This window comes from Theropithecus gelada, chromosome 11 (genome assembly GCF_003255815.1).
Source record: "Theropithecus gelada isolate Dixy chromosome 11, Tgel_1.0, whole genome shotgun sequence".
NCBI classification, from domain to species: domain Eukaryota; kingdom Metazoa; phylum Chordata; class Mammalia; order Primates; family Cercopithecidae; genus Theropithecus; species Theropithecus gelada.
In genome coordinates, this window is record NC_037679.1 from 94,523,580 (window position 1) to 94,540,300 (window position 16,721).

Sequence of the window (16,721 nt, forward strand, 5' to 3'; positions counted from 1 at the left end):
GGAGGTCGAGGCAGATGAATCACCTGAGGTCAGGAGTTGGAGACCAGTCTGGCCAACATAGTGAAACCCCGTCTCTACAAAAAATACAAAAATTAGCTGGGTGTGGTGGCTCATGCCTGTAGCTCCAGCTTGGGAGGCTGAGGCAGGAGAACCACTTGAACCCAGGAGGCAGAGGTTGCAGTGAGCAGAGATCGCACCACTGCACTCCAGCCTGAGCAACAGGAGGGAAACTCTGTCTAAAAAAAAAAAAAAAATCCTTCCACCGCTTCTCAATACATGTTTTTTTGTTGTTGTTGACAGAGTCTCGCTTAGTTGCCCAGGCTGGAATGCAGTGGCACTATCTTGGTTCACTGCAACCTCTGCCTCCTGGGTTCAAGCAATTCTCCTGCCTCACCTCCAGGGTAGCTGGGACTACAGGCACAAGCTACCACGCCCCGCTAATTTTTGTGTTTTTAGTAGATATGGGGTTTTACCATATTGGCCAGGCTGGTCATGAATGCCTGACCTGAAGTGATCCACGCTCCTCGGCCTCCCAAAGTGCTGGGATTATAGGCGTGGGCCACCGCACCCAGCCTCTACTGTTTTTTCTATTTTTTTTTTTTAAGTTTCTCAGATTTACCAAGGCTTTTCTTATCTTCGAAAATGCTTTTCCCTTATTTTGCTTCTCCCAAGTATCCTCTACCCTCTCCTATTTGTTGTCTGCTCTCAGTCTTTGTTTAGCTCTTTGTATTTATAAATCTGGTATTATTTTATCTTGCTTTTTCTTAATATTCCTGAAAAAGTAACTCTGTGAAGATGTAAACTCTGTGAAGACGGAAAGGCAGAGGCCCTGTTTGTTTGTTCTGTATGCTCTACACTTTTCTTGGTACATAATTTCTTTCTTTCTTTTTTTTTTTTTTTAAGAGACAAAGTCTCGCTCTGTTGCCCAGGCTGGAGTGCAGTGGCACAATCTCAGCTCACTGCAACCTCCGCCTCCCGGGTTCAAGCGATTCTTCTGCCTCAGTCTCCTGAGTCGCTGGGATTACAGGCATGTGCCACCACGCCCAGCTACTTTTTGTATTTTTAGTAGAGACAGGGTTTCACCATGTTGGTCAGGCTGGTCTTGAATTCCTGACATTGTAATCTGCTCTCTTTGGCCTCCCAAACTGCTGGGATTACAGTCGTGAGCCACCGCGCCCCCAGCTGGTACATAATTTCTTAAATCATATTTGCTGAACACACACAAAACCTGTTAAATGATTGTAATGCAAGCACAACTAAGTTTATTTATTTATTTATTCATTTATTTATTTATTTATTTTATGTTTTTTGGGACGGAGTTTTGCTCTTATTGCCCAGGCTGGAGTGCAGTGGCATGATCTCGGTTCATTGCAACCTCCACCTCCCAGGTTCAAGAGATTCTCCTGCCTCAGCCTCCTGAGTAGTTGGGACTACAGGCCCGCGCCACCACACCTGGCTAATTTTTGTGTTTTTAGTACAGATGGGGTTACACCATGTTGGCCAGGCTGGTCTGGAACTCCTGACTTCAAGTGATCCACCCACGCCGGCCTCCCAAAGTGCTGGGATTACAGGCGTGAGGCACTGTGCCCAGCCGAGCCAGTGTTTGACGAGTAGATGTGAAGAGAGTTAAAAAGGATTTTAAAAAATTGAGAACAATAATGATGGTGATGGAGGTGATTAACAGATGTATTAGATTCAGTATAGAAATAATTGAGGCCAAAGGGGTGCAAATAACTCGTGACCAAATGGGAGGGTTACCGGAGTGAGCGACTCCACGTGACTGAGGAGCAGCACATGTGAAGCAGATTAGGAAAAGGCATACTATGGGATGGAGACAGGGGACAGAGTAGCATGTCACGGTTGGAAGTGATTGTATATTTCAAATAAGGTGGTAGGGGCTAGGAAGTGGCTGTGGGGCAGAGAGAGTCCTTTAGAATAAGACCTTATAGGCAAGATTTCCCCAAGATTTTCTAATGCCAATGAACGTTTTACCTTTGTCAAGTCTGTGGCGTCCTGGTGCCTGAATAGAAGAGCCTAGAATGTCTTCTGGAATGTGTCTTTGAGGACTGAATGACTCATCTGGCAGCAGTAAAACAAAGTCACTTCAGGCGCTATTAGCAATGCATGCATTTCAATAATTCCCAGAGCCAATTTGTTAAATGACTCAGGATAATTTCAGATCAACAGCGGGTTATACTCAGAACATTTTCCCCTCTGGGCTAAGTGAGCATTCCAAGAATGTAGTTAACAAGGAGCTGCACTAATTAGCCAATCCCTGGCTCTGTGTTGCCTCTCTGAGTACTGGAGCTAATTAATTGGCTAATAAACAGATTTCTCAAATATTCCTTACCTCTACCCAGAACATATTAAGAGGAATCACTTATATCTGTTGTTGTTTACCTCAATCAACAAGTATTTATTGATAAACATAAAGCCACTTCAGGTGTGACAACAGTAACATAGCTGGCAAAAATGGGAACATAGCTCTCGGAAAAATCATAGCAGACAAGGGAAGGTTAGATGACAGTAGGAAGAATAACATACATATGCATAACACTTTACAAATTATGCCGCATACATTTAGCTTCTTTGATCTTCACAACAACCTTCTGAGGTGTTATTATTCCCTGTTTTCTAGGTGAGAAAACTGCTTTAAATATTTCAGGGCAGGAGCGGTGGGTCAGGCCTGTAATTCCAGCACTTCGGGAGGCCGAGGGGGGTGGATCACCTGATGTCAGGAGTTCTAGACCAGTCTGGCCAACATGGTGAAACCCCCTCCCCACTAAAAATACAAAAATTAACTGGGCATGGTGGCGGGCACCAGTAATCCCAGCTACTCGGGAAGCTGAGGCAGAAGAATCGCTTGAATCCGGGAGGTGGAGGAGGTTGCAGTGAGCCGAGATCATGCCATTGCATCCCAGCCTGAGCTACAAGAGCAAAACTCCATCTCAAAAAAAAAGGAAAAAAAAAAGAAAAGAAAAAAAGAAAAAGGAAGGATTTCAGTGACTTATCTAAGGTGAGTAGTTTTTCCCCAAATATGCATCACTTCCTCGATTTTCCGATAATACTCTGGGAGGTGGTATGATATGTGGATAGATTAGCACTACACTGCGGCATGGTTCCTGGGAAGCATTCATTCCATCCAGGCTTAGTTCACCATTTAGTTTTTGCTCCAAGAACTGGAGAGCCATGCCGATAGGCTTAAAGGAGAGTGTATTTTCTACCATGGCTCCACTAGGTGGCAGTGAGGGCCACCCCTAGAGACTAGCGTGAGTCACTACAGAGTGTTGTGGCTTTAAGTGGTCCAGGCAAAACAGGAAAGAAGCAAAGCAACACTATTTAAACCTTTAGAGTTAAAACAGGGTGCATGTGTACATGCATGTGTGCACACGTATGTGTCTGCAGTGCAGAGGAACTGAAGAATTAATCCAACTGTTACTGCACAGTATGTACACTGTGTACACAGCATGTGTACATGCATGTGTGCACACGTATGTGTTTACAGTGCAGAGGAACTGAAGAATTAATCCAACTGTTACTCCACAGTATGGTTCTGTGAGTATGGTTTTTCATACTGCGGAGGGGCAGGACCAGAGGAAAGAAAGACTGATATTTGGCACTTGAATACTATACTGTGTTCTTTTAGCCCGTATCAGCAATCCCATCCCTAGCTTTTAGATATCCGGGTGGGTATGTTGTGCTGTCTAAGATGATCATTGTCATTTGGTGTAAAATTGATTGCTGTCTCAGAAGGAAAGATGCATGCATTCAGTGCATTAATGTTGATGGCTGTGCTAACACTGTTGTCTTTCTTTTCCACTTTATCGCAATGGATTAGCTGACACAGAGAGACGCAACTGGCAGTATCATGTGGGTACAGGAATTTTATATGCACTCAATAGTTGAAGGAATTCAAGACACCTTCATGTTTTCCCGGTTTAGTGGTAATCAGCATGGCTAGAGATTCCTTGCAGATTTTGACCATTGGATAAAAAAAATTAAGAGTTCCCAATTAGAGCATTCTGTATCAGAAGATATAAAGGCCTGCGAATGAAGAGTAAGAACCATCTTTCCCTGGAATGATGGTGTTAGATGCCATCCTAAAACTTCTGAGGGTTAGAAAAGAATGTGTTCCATTTTCCCACAGACTCTGGACATACCTCCACCCCAATTTATAAAATGGCAGCTCTTATCAGTTCCAAGAGTCAACTATTCAAGTTGACTCCTTCTCTATCGGAGGCAGCTGCTTTTCTTCAGGCACTGGGGGTAGATCAGGTGCTTTCTGCCCACACCTGGCTACTGTGAAGCGACTCATATGAAGAGCTTCTTCATACCCTGGGAGGGTGTCCAAAGAGGAGGGCAGTTGGCCCAGGGAGCTGTGGGAGTGCGCCACAGCCAGGATCCTCCGAGCTGCAGGGCCAAACAGCGACTGCAGAGCTGTGAAGAAAGAAGGAACAGAGCTAAGGAACTAAGGGAAATGGGACACCCTCAGACAGCACAGACTTACCTCACACTTAACTGTCGCTTCATTTTTAACAAGCGTCCAAACTCATTGTCACTCCTTGCCCCATATTTTATGAATATCCTTTGAAGCATGTTTACAACCCGGCTTCCTGCTCTGCTAGAAGGACCTGTTTTCTCTGGTATCCTCAAATAATCTAAAGAATGTTTCTGCATCTCTCTCTCTTTTTTTTTTTTTTTTTTTTGAGATGGAGTTTCGCTCTTGTTGCCCAGGCTGGAGTGCAACGGCGGATCTCAGCTCATTGCAACCTCCTCCTCCTGGGTTCAAGCGATTCTCCTCCCTCAGCCTCCCGAGTAGCTGGGATTACAGGCACGCACCACCATACCCAGCTAATTTTTGTATTTTTAGTGGAGAGGGGGTTTCACTATGTTGGCCAGGCTGGTCTCGAACTCCTGACCTCAGGTGATCCACCCGCCTTGGCCTCCCAAAGTGCTGGGATTATAGGAGTGAGCCACCGCACCCGGCCAAGAATATTTCTGCATCTCAACCCTGTCCTTTCCCCTTTCAGACTTAGATCCCTTTCCCCCAGCCCCCGATACTATAGACTCCTTAGGATTATTTATTTTTACCTCATCTCTTTTCTTTTTTTTTTTTTTAAGACAGGGTCTCACTCTGTCACCCAGGTTGGAGTGCAGTGGCACAATCTCAGCTCACTGCAATCTCTGCCTCCCAGGTTCAGACGATTCTCTTCTTCCTCAGTCTCCCGAGTAGCTGGGATTACAGGCATGTGCCAACATGCCTGGCTAATTTTTGTATTTTTATTAGAGGTGGGGTTTCACTATGTTGGCCAGTCTGGTCTCGATCTCCTGGCCTCAAATGATTCACCTGCCTCGGTCTCCCAAAGTTCTGGGATTACAAGCATGAGCCACCATGCTCAGCTATTTTTTTAATTTTTCTTTTTCTTCTTCCTTTCCTTTTTTTTTTTCTTTCTTTCTTAGATGGTGTCTCACTCTGTAGCCCAAGCTGGAGTGAAGTGGCGCCATCTGGGCTCACTGAAACCTCCACCTCCTGGGTTCAAATGATTCTTGTGCCTCAGCCTCCCGAGTAGCTGGGACTACAAGCCCGTGCCACCACGCCCTGCTAAATTTTGTATTTTAATAGGGACGGAGTTTCACCATGTTGCCCAGGGTGGTCTCAAACGCCTAAGCTCAGGCGATCTGCCCACCTTGGCCTGAGCCATGGTGCCCAGCGTTGGTTATCTTTTTTTCCTAAGACGACAGTGAGAAAGGGGAGGTAGGAAAGGTGAATAGCAACACTTCATATCATTCTATTTTTGTTGTTGTTGTTGCTGTTGTTTTGAGACAGGGTCTTGCTCTGTCACTCACCCAGGCTGGAGTGCAGTGGCATGATCTTGGCTCACTTCAACCTTTGCCTCCCAGGTTCAAGCGAATGTCACGCCTCAGCTTCCCGAGTAGCTGGGATTGCCGGTGCGTGCCACCACGCCCGGCTAGTTTTTGTATTTTTAGTAGAGATGAGGTTTCATCATGTTGGCCAGGTTGGTCTCGAACTCCTGACTTCAAGTAAGCCACCCGCCTCAGCCTCGCAAAGTGCTGGAATTACAGGCAGGAGCCACTGCGCCCAGCCATTCTCTTTTCAAAATAAATATCCACATTTTGCCAGCTGGTGTTCTGACTGGTACTGGCTCTTCAATTTTAGGAAAGAACATAGTCTAGGCACAGTGGCTCATGCTTGTAGTCCCAGCATTTTGGGAGACAGAGGCGGGTGGATCATGAGGTCAGGAGTTTGAGACCAGCCTGATCAACATGGTAAATTGTTTACACCAAGAATAAAAATAAATAAATAAATAAATAAATAAAAATTAAAAAAAATTAGCCTGGTGTGGTAGTGGCTGCTTGTAATTCCAGCTACTCAGGAGGCTGAGGCATGAGAATCTCTTGAACCTGGGAGGCGGAGTTTGCAGTGAGCTGAAATCCCATCACGGCACTCCAGCCTGGGCAACAGAGGGGGACTCCATCTCAAAAAAAGAAAGCAATCAATTTTGGCCAGGCGTGGTGACTCACGCCTGTAATCCCAGCACTTTGTGAGGCAGAGACGGGTGGCTCACAAGGTCAGGAGTTTTGAGACCAGCCTGGCCAAGATGGTGAAATCCCGTGTCTACTAAAAATACAAAAATTAGCCAGGCGTAGTGGTGGGCGCCTGTAATCTCAGCTACTCTGGAGGCTAAGGGAGAGAAGTGCTTGAACCCGGAAGGCGGAGGTTGCAGTGAGCCTGAGATTGCGCCAGTGCACTCTGGTCTGGGTAACAGAACGAGACTCCGTCTCAAAAAAAAAAAAAAAAAAAAATGTAATGGAAAGAATGGAACCGCAGAAGAAAGGGAAAGTGTCTTGTAATCACTGAGAAAATGTTAAGGCTAAAATTTAGTGTATCAAGACTTGAAGAATAAAGAGCTGAAAGTACATGCCATTAATTTCTTTAAAAATATAAAATAGTATAGAAAATAGAAAAAGTAGATTTCACAAAATCCAAGACATTTTGAAAAAGGCAACTGTTTGGAGTTCAAAATAGTTTTTAGCAAAGTAACTAGTTATAAACTGGCTAATTCTTCCTATTCAATACTTCCAACAGCCTCCAATATTTCACTTCCTTCTTTATCGTCATCCAGACAGACCCTTGAGAACACAGCTTCAATGACAGCCCAGGTCACTGCAGCATCAGGCTTCTGGGAATTGTGAGTCGTGGAATCTTTAATATTACTCGATCAGTGTTCTACGCCTTTGCACTCTTTTCGTTATTCATTTAAATGGGGTCCTTCTCCCAGGTTAAAAGGTCAATGTACTCACATGTGATAGTGCTCTGGAGAGTGCTGTCGTGATCGAAAGCAATGACAGTCACTTCATAGGGCGGTGGGCCCCCATCTTCCCCATTTTGCTGGCGGCTCAGACAGCAGCAGCGGAAGCACAGGGAAGACAGGCCGCACAGCAGAAGCAGCGCACCAATTCCCACCAGCAACCTGCAAAAGCCCGTGGGGCAAGTGAGACTGGGATCTGGCTTTTTTTCCCAGCTCTGCTGTAACCAGTCTTTAATGTCTGAGTTTTGATTCTTGTTTAAATATTTTATAGAATAATTATAAACATTTTAATTTATAATTTTAATTTCAAGGCTTTTGCTTTATAGATAACCTTATTTTGTCAGCTGGAGTAAGTCAATCCATTAGAACAAATAATAAGACATTTAAGGTAATTTGAGGGGGCTGCTTTCTTATTCTTTTCTGAGACAGAGTCTTGCTCTGCTGCCCAGGCTGGAGTGAAGTGGCAGGATCTCAGCCTCCTGAGTAGCCAGTACTATAGGCACATGCCACCACACTCGACTAATTTTTTTTTTTTTTTTTTTTTGAGACAGAGTTTCGCTCTCATTGCCCAGGCTGGTGTGTAATGGTGCGATCTCAGTTCATCGCAACGTATTCCTCCTGGATTGAAGCGATTCTCCTGCCTCAGCCTCCTGAGTAGCTGGGATTACAGGCATGTGCCACCACGCCTGGCTAATTTTGTATTTTTAGTAGAGACGGGGTTTCTCCAGGTTGGTCAGGCGGGTCTCAAACTCCTGACCTCGGTGATCCACTCCCTCGGCCTCCCAAAGTGCTGGGATTACAGGCATGAGCCACCGCGCCCAGCTTTTTTTGTATTTTTAATAGAGATGGGGTTTCTTTATATTGCTCAGGCTGGTCTCAAACTCCTGGCCTCAAAGTGGTCTGCCTGCCTCGGCCTCCCGAAGTGTCGGGATTACAGGTGTGAGCCACTGCACCCGGCCAGGCTCTGCTTTTTAATTCACTAAAGTAATCTCCTTTGTGGAGATATTTCTAGAACAGACTCTGAGGGAAGGACACAATAATGGTTTGATGTTTGTGGAGGAGATGGTATTGAAAAAGGAAATCCTGACATATTGTCACATAGGTAGTGATGAAGTAATGAAATCTTACTCCATGAGATGCTAAGTAAGTAGGCAGGCTGTCATTTTTAATGACCCTGAGAAATACAGTGTCTTTCTGGGTATTATAAGTGAAACTTACCATATATACCAGAGATGTACCCAGTCTGTGGTCAGGCAACTATAAAGAAAGAATAAAGTTTTGTATATTAAAAATATAGTCAATCCCTGTTATAACTCCAGACTCAGAAATATGAGTTACAATGTGATGTGATACCTTGTTATAATAAAAGCACTATGGGTTATGTTTTTTAAATTCAATGTAGCTAGTTGAATCTTTTGCCAAATTATATGCTTTAAATAGTACTTTATACTATAGATGGCACTGTCCAAGTCATTTTGTAAATCATTATAAAACAAACTAGTGGTTATTAGAAGTGTTCATAGAAAACATGTATGTGCCTGTTGTAAACATTTATGATAAAAATTACCAAGAAAGGGCCAGGCTCGGTGCCTCATGCTTGTAATCCCAGCACTTTGCGAGGCCGAGGCGGGCAGATCACGAGGTCAGGAGTTGGAGACCAGCCTGGCCAACACAGTGAAACCCCGTCTCTACTAAAAATACAAAAATTAGCCAGCCGTGGTGACTCCATCTCAAAAAGAAAAAAAAGAAAAAATAGCAAGAAAGAACTTGGAATGCAAGTTTACAAAGAGTAACTTTGAAAATGGATGTAAAAGTTAGGACTCGTGTAAATTTGAGGTTAATAAAATGTAAACATAAAGAAAATTTCAGTTATGAGTATGAAAGTCATACAATCACATTTGTAATTTATCTTTTGCAAGCTGTTGCAACACTCCCACTGAGAATGTAGGGAAAAAAAAACTGAGTTTCTTCCTGCTATACTCTCCCAGCCCTCTGACACCAGATGTGTGGGTGGGGATTTCCCCACACACCAAGCAAGCAATCTTCCAGCAACAGACAACAGCTGAGTGTCCTCTAATTCAATTCAATTCCAACACTACCTGCCTGGAGATAGGATCCGATCCCATAGGGTGAGGGCTCAGTCCCCTAGACCGCTCCCCAGAATTCTGATGCCAATCACAAGTTGTTTTGCCTGTGCTTCTGACCTACTGGTTACAAATTGGGGGTTCCCTGACTCCCTCTTGGGGTTGCATTAATTTGTTAGAGCAGCTCACAGAACTCAGGGAAACACTCACTTACATCTACAGTTTATCACAAAGAATATTACCGAGGATGCGGATGAAGAGATGCATAGAGCAAAGCATGTGGGAAGGGACACGGAGCTTGCATGTCTTCCGAATGCACCACCCTTCAGAAACCACCACCTGTTCAGCTGTACAGAAACTCTTCAAATCCATCCTTTGGGATTTTTATGAAAGCTTCATTATGTAGGCATGATTGATTAAATCACTGGCCATTGATGATCAACTTCAGCCCCTCTATTTTCCTTGGATGTTGAGGGATGTGGCTTTAAGCATTCTGCCTTGGTCCTTCCAATGACCAGCCCCACCCTGAATCTACCTAGGGGCTGCCAGCCACCAGTCAACTCATTAGCATGCAAAATGATACTACTTACTTTGGGGATTTTAGAAATTGTATGCTAGGAGATGGGGACAAAATCAAATATATATTTCACAGTATCACACCCACCGTAAAGAGTACCCTAATTTTTCACATCCAGGATCAAAACTAATATATATATCCACTGAGACCAAACAGGAAGAGGGAAAAAAGTAGAAGCCAACTTTACCATGATGAGAGCTAAATAAATGTTCTGTGTTCACTATGGCAACTGTAAATTTTCTCTGTAAGAATGAAAAAAAAATACGGATTGTATGGGAGAAGGAGTAGAAGATAAGGTCAGAAACTGGAGAATGAGGTGAGGCAAAGTATCTGTGTATGTTTGAAGAGTAGTAAATTTTGTTATTTAATAATTCTTTCTGATACATGAATCTACTGAAATCTAGTGAATCTATTTTTATTCTCTGGTCACACATTTATAGAAAATATAGTTTTTTTTTTGTTTTTTCACTGAACAATGACTCCTCTTAGTTTTCCCACATTTCTTACTTGTTGAAAATTCCTCTGGTTCTAATTAGATTCTGGTTTATAGGAAAGGACTCTTCCTATGGTGGTAGAGGTGTAAAACCTCAAAAAGCAGTTATCAAGTAGTCAACACGCAGTGTGCATGTGAAGGTAATCAAGGCCATCACCATTTCCCTGGGTTTAACAGACCTGGCTATCGGGAAACTCTTCCCATGGCTAAATATGTATTTTTCTTCATCCTAAACAAGTTTTTATTCAAAGTGCCCCTACTTTTAAAAATTTTTATTTTGTAGTTTCTTTAAGTGGAATGACTCTTGCATATTTATCTTCACGTCCTCTGTGTCTACATAAGACCTAAGTGTGGCAAGTTTGGATTAGTTGACAACTACATCAAAGTGATAGCTAAATGAAGTCTGCAATAAATGTTAACATGCCCTAAAAACTAGAAAATACTTTCAAATTTAAAGTGATAACGTTACTTTGGAAATCACCCAAATATGTACGCCAGTGACTAGATACTAAACCCAGTCTGTCCTGGTGAGTCACTGAGAAGCAGGGCTAAGGAAGTCTTTTGCAAGTCTCTATGACTGTATAAGTTGAGATTAATCGTGCTGCTTTGATGGGAAGATAGGCTTGGGGTAAAAACATGCTGTCAGCAGTGTTATTTTGAGCGCTTTAAGATGATACAAACACATGTCTTTATTTTGTGATAACTCATCTATGAGATCTATTACTTAAGTAAAAATAAATAAAAGGAAGTCATAGATGTCTAATGACATCTTGACTGTCTTTAGGGTAGTGATGTTTTTGTCTGTTGCTCCTTCCTCCCAGCTTGAACTCTATACTTACTGTTCAGGATTACCACAGTTTTCCTCGCATCTCGTCCCAGAAAGCTGTAGAAAGAGAAATTGTCTTATACAGGGAAATTGTCTTGTCTGCTGTGTTCAGCTGCCTACCAATCATCTCTCATGGTTGTGCTGTGTTAGATCAACCAGTAAGAAAGTCACAGTCTTAGGGGCAGTCTATTTAGGACTGCCATTTTCATCTCTCCCATACTTGCTGGCTTTTGTACTTGAGGTAGGGGAACCGTGAAGAACGAATATCTTGTCTGTTGTTTTGGTGGTGGGTGAGCACCACCCTTTGTGAATGAGAGGTAGCCATTTACATTAAATTGTCTGCAGTAGAAAATTCCTGATCTCTCTGTCCCTTGGGATATTGCTATTGTCCTCCTAACTCCTGCCCAGTTGAATTCTACACCACTGCTCATTTTTATCCTCTTAGTGTGACAATGACTATACAAAGGAAGAAGGGGAAAAGCAAGGGGACCAGTGGGACAGAGGGTCTTCTTTATTGAATAGCTACTAGATACCAGTCAGACTGCTAACAACTCTGTTATTTTGTTTGTTTGTTGTTGTTTGTTTGTTTTTTGAGTCTTGCTCTGTCACCCAGACTGGAGTGCAGTGGCATGATCTTGGCTCACTGCAACCTCCACCTCCCGGGTTCAAGCAATTCTCCTGCCTCAGCCTCCCGAGTAGCTGGGACTACAGGCACGTGCCACCACGCCTGGTTAATTTTTGTATTTTTAGTAGAGATGGGGTTTCACCATGTTGGCCATGCTAGTCTCGAACGCCTGACCTCAAGTGATCCACCCGCCTCTGCCTCCCAAAGTGCTGCTGGGATTACAGGCGTGAGCCACCATGCCCGGCCATGAACTCTTAATATTTCATAGCATTTAATCACAATAACCCTCTTGGTGGGTATATTTAACCTTATCTTGAAAGGTTAAGGGACTAAGGCACAGGGTTTTAAGTAATGTGACCAGGCCAGGCATGGTGGCTCACGCCTATAATCCCAGCACTTTGGGAGGCCAAAGTGGGCGGATCACAAGGTCAGGAGTTCCAGACCAGTCTGGCCAACATGGTGAAATCCCGTCTCTACTAAAAATACAAAAATTAGCCAGGTGTGGTGGTGTGCACCTGTAATCCCAGCTACTCTGGAGGATGAGGCAGGAGAATTGCTTAAACCTGGAAAGTAGAGGTTGCAGTGAGCCAAGATCATGCCACTGCACTCCAGCCTGGGAGAGCAAGACTCCGTCTTGGAAAAAAAAAAAAAAGCAAGAAAGAAATGTGACCAAATGTACACACCTATTGATGTAGACAGAACTCAAATCAAACCCTATCATAGATATGTGTTGAAAGAATCAATAACACTGGGGACAAGTTTGCTCTAACAATTCCTCGATATTGCTATCAAGTCCCTTCTACTCCTTCTACAGAAAACAAAAAACAAAAACAAACAAACAAAATTGTCCACTCTTTCTTCTACCTGATTTTTTTAGTTGACTTCCTCTTTCAAAAACCCATTCAAGGCTGGGTGCAGTGGCTCACACCTGTAATCCCGCCACTTCAGAAGGCCGAGGTGGGTGGATCACTTGAGGTCAGGAGTTTGAGATCAGCCTGACCAACATGGTGAAACCCTGTCTGTACTAAAAAAATACAAAATGAGCCAGGCATGGTGGTGCATGCCTGTAATCTCAGCTACTTGGGAGGCTGAGGCAAGAAAATCACTTGGACCCTGGAGGCTGAGGTTGCAGTGAGCCAAGATGGTGCTATTGCACTCTAGCCTGGGGAACAAGAGCAAAACTCTGTTTAACACCACCACCACCACCACCACCACCACCACCACCACCACCACCACCATTAATTTAATTCTAGAAGCTGCTTCTGTCTTCTAATAACTTGAGTGCTCTGATATTTCAGGAAAGCAACCACAAAGTCCCTTAGAAAAGAAACAGAGATTTGTAACTATTGGGAGTTTATGGTGGGCAGTGAAGGGGTAAGGAGACACACATACTCAAAACCTATCAGTTGAAAAGGATTTGTAAAAGGATGAATAGCCAGGCTTTGCAGATAACATTTGAGAAACCCCTGCTTGTGTTTTCATTTGAAAGAAATGGCCACTGAGGATGACAAAGCGTGTGTTTCTTCCACCCAACCATGGTACTTTCTTTCACTTTCTTCACTAAAAGTAAGAGAAGCCTAAAGTGCTCAGCAGAGAAAATGCCACTTTTCAGGCTTGTTGCAAAGAGAAAAGAGAGGAAAAATGAAGGAAAGAGAAGGCAAAGGAAGTGAAGAGGAAGCAAAAAGAAAATATAAGAAAAAACGGATTTTCAGATACCACTTTAGCTGGTCTATTAGCAAAAAAAAAAAAAAAACAACCCTCAGCCCACTTTGTACAGGGGCCATACTGCAATCTGAAACTGTCCAGTTTTCTTCATTTGCTCTCCTTCTTGCTAGATGGCATAGCTCTATACATTTCCCCATGATGATTGCTTAGAATCCCTCAGTCCAGTGACCCTTTTCTCCACTAATGGATTACTCAGAGACTTCTGATTCATTGTAGGCCCAAAATATTTTAAAAGAGCCCTCCCTCTCTTATTTCTAGACTAGACACACCTAAACTGCTAGAAGATGGTTAGAAATTCCTGGATGGGAAATTCCATTTAGGGGAATCACATACCTAGTTTTCATAATCTGTTTGGAATTTTGAGGGATGGGTAATAAGATGCTAAAAGAGAGAAATATACTTCAGTGACACTTTTAAAGTGCCACGGCAATCCTGCGTGTTTCCATGCTCACTCTAATTTCTGTCCCCCTTTTCATTGTCGTTGCCGTCAGTCACACATGCATCTATGCAATCTCGTAATACTAAGGAAACTTTGTAGTGTATTCATTTCCCTACGACTCCCTGGGTTCTGTGTATGTCTCCCCACCCCGCAGTTCATTTCCTCTCAGATTCTTCTGAGTTGATTAATCTGGGGAAAAATATTGTCTCTCTGCTTTTTCACCACTGAACTCACCAGGATGCAATGCACCAGGGCAGAGGCCGTCGCGACATGAACTCGGACTCCCATCGGGCTGAATTCCTGTTTCTTCAGAATCTTGCACTGGGCGTCCATTGCCTCCTTTCAATGCTCTGTGCCATATTTGACTTCTTGACCTAGAATTCTTAATGAGAGAAACTTTTCTCAGGAATTTATCAGCTTTTCTCTCTCTCTTTCTCTCTGTCTCCTCCTCTGTCTCTGTCTGGTTATTATTTTCTATGGCCTTTCCCTCCTCTTTTTTCCTGGTTTTCTTCTTTATTCTTATTACTATTTCTCTGGCCTCCACATTTACTTCCTTTTGCCTTCTTTCTTTCCGTTATACTATTAATTCTTTCTACATCTTTAAGTTTCTTTCTCCTACTGCTCCCAAAAAGGAGACATGCAAACAGGACATATGTGTCCTCTGAAGTATTTTTCTAGACAGTGATGAAAAACTTGGCGTAGAGGATGGTCAAAGGCAGATTACTGGTGATCAAATATATTCTTTTCTTCATCAGAAAACTGGTTATATTCTTGATCCTTCACCAGAGTACTCTGGAGTGACTGTTGCAGGGTGAAAGTCACCCTGCTACTCTCCTTTCTTCTCTCTCCTTGTGATTAACAACCCTTTCTTGCTCTTTGAAACCCTCCCCTTCACTATGTTGATAATCAACTCTCCTGGTTCTGGGTCATTTATCCCTAACCGCTGGGGTAAGACTGAGAGGTTGCCAAATGAACAGGAAATGAACAGGAAAGCCATCTCATCTTTGGAGAAAACAGACTCGAAGATGAGAAATCAAGTTGGAAGATTAGAATTTTCATGTGTTATCAGTGACATCTTCCTCCACCCTGACTTCACTTCCCATTGAAATGGGTAACTGAGAAAGACATTTTTAAAAATGTCATTTAAAACCAAATTTTAAAAAAGCAAATGTATAGCTTTCTTTCTTTCTTATCTTTTTCTTTGTGCCTTCTTTCTCTCTCTCTCTCTCTCTCTCTCTCTCTCTCTCTCTCTCTCTCTGTCTCTTTGGTAAAGTAGTGATGTGATTGACAAATAAGTCTTGCCACTCAGGAAAATAAAACCTAAGGTCAGAATGAAAACAAGCACACATGCAAGAGCATAGAATAGTTATAATGAAACAAATCTACAGAAACAAATGCGGCCAGGTGCCATGGCTCACGCCTGTAATCCCAGCACTTTGGGAGGCCAAGGGGTGCTGATAACTTCAGGCCAGCAGTTTGAGATCAGCCTGGACAGCATGATGAAACGCTGTCTCTACTAAACATACAAAAATTAGCTGTGTGTCATGGCAGGCACCTGTAATCCCAGCTACTTGGGAGGTTAAGGCAGGAGGTCGCTTGAACCCGGAAGGCAGAGGTTGCAGTGCATGGAGATCACACCACTATACTCCAGCCTGGGCGACAGAGCGAGAATCTGACTCAAAAAATCAAAATAATAAAAGAAACAAACGAATGCTGTATGAATGATTTATACTTAAGTAGGTGATCTTTTACTTAATACCAAATATTTAATAAAAATATTATTATTATTATTATTGGAGACAGAGTCTCTCTGTCGCCAAGCTGGAGTGCAGTGGTGTGATCTCGGCTCACTGCAGCCTCTGCCTCCTGGGTTCAAGCAGTTCTCCTGCCTCAGCCTCCTGAGTAGCTGGGATTACAGACACCCACCACAACACCCAGCTAACTTTTCTATTTTTAATAGAGACAAAGTTTTACCATGTTGGCCAGGCTGGGATAAGAAAAGTAGATGTCAGTTTGCAGTGATATATCTATCTCAATCTCATAAGAATTGAATAAAACCTCCTTTCAGGGCCTTTCTCGCTCCGTAAATCTAATTCTACTGAGTGATTGTGGAAGGGAGACTCTTGAGTGGGTGATCATATTCTAAGGGTCCTCACACACAGCTTGATGATGGGATATGAGAATGGAGGATATAACCTGTTTTTGTTGTCAGCTAAGGAAAACAAATAATGAGAGAATGGCCTGGTACAATCCTGGTGATTTAAAATCTGTCAGTTTCAAAACAAAATGAGCACTGACAGTCTTTTGTTTTTTACTTTTTTAAATTAGGCAACTGGGGTTAGGATGAAGAGTAGTTTCCAGATTTCAGTTGAAGACTTGGCAAAGGTGGACGGTATTTTATAGGACAAGGAGAGCAGAGCTTTAGGTGGCCTTCCACTAAATTGTTATGTGATTTCTCTAGTCCTTAGTGTTCCCATTCATACAACAGGAGCGGAATACCCACTTGACCTGCTTTAGATGTTATTTCCTAGAGCAAATGAAAATAAAAGACAGGAAAGCATTTTGAATAGGATGTTTCTATCATGAGTGCCATGTACATGGGGAACGCATCATGAACCTTT

The 16,721-nt window shown here is 43.0% G+C and overlaps 1 protein-coding gene across 2 annotated transcripts; it reads right to left on the minus strand.

Annotated features, from left to right (window-relative positions):
* Positions 1-3,659: 3,659 nt before the first annotated feature.
* TMEM52B (transmembrane protein 52B) lies at positions 3,660-15,001 on the minus strand. Of its 2 annotated transcripts, XM_025403391.1 has the most exons (5): positions 14,335-15,001; positions 11,325-11,368; positions 8,550-8,588; positions 7,324-7,493; positions 3,660-4,437 (listed from the first exon to the last, which is right to left on the minus strand). In XM_025403391.1, exons 1-5 carry the CDS (start codon positions 14,431-14,433, stop codon positions 4,214-4,216), a joined length of 576 nt encoding a protein of 191 aa, XP_025259176.1. In that variant the 5' UTR covers positions 14,434-15,001; the 3' UTR covers positions 3,660-4,213. The 2 variants fall into 2 exon arrangements, with proteins under 2 accessions (XP_025259176.1, XP_025259177.1); XM_025403392.1 differs by lacking the exon at positions 11,325-11,368.
* Between the last annotated feature and the right edge of the window lie 1,720 nt (positions 15,002-16,721).

Bases quoted from the DNA above. Each gene is read 5' to 3' on its own strand.
- TMEM52B (XM_025403391.1), bottom strand. From the start codon at position 14,433: ATGGACGCCCAGTGCAAGATTCTGAAGAAACAGGAATTCAGCCCGATG. The intron at 11,369-14,334 runs GTGAGTTCAGTG...CTCTTTCTACAG, and splicing joins CCCTGGTGCATTGCATCCTG to CTTTCTGGGACGAGATGCGA. The intron at 7,494-8,549 runs GTAAGTTTCACT...GGGCTTTTGCAG, and splicing joins GTACATCTCTGGTATATATG to GTTGCTGGTGGGAATTGGTG.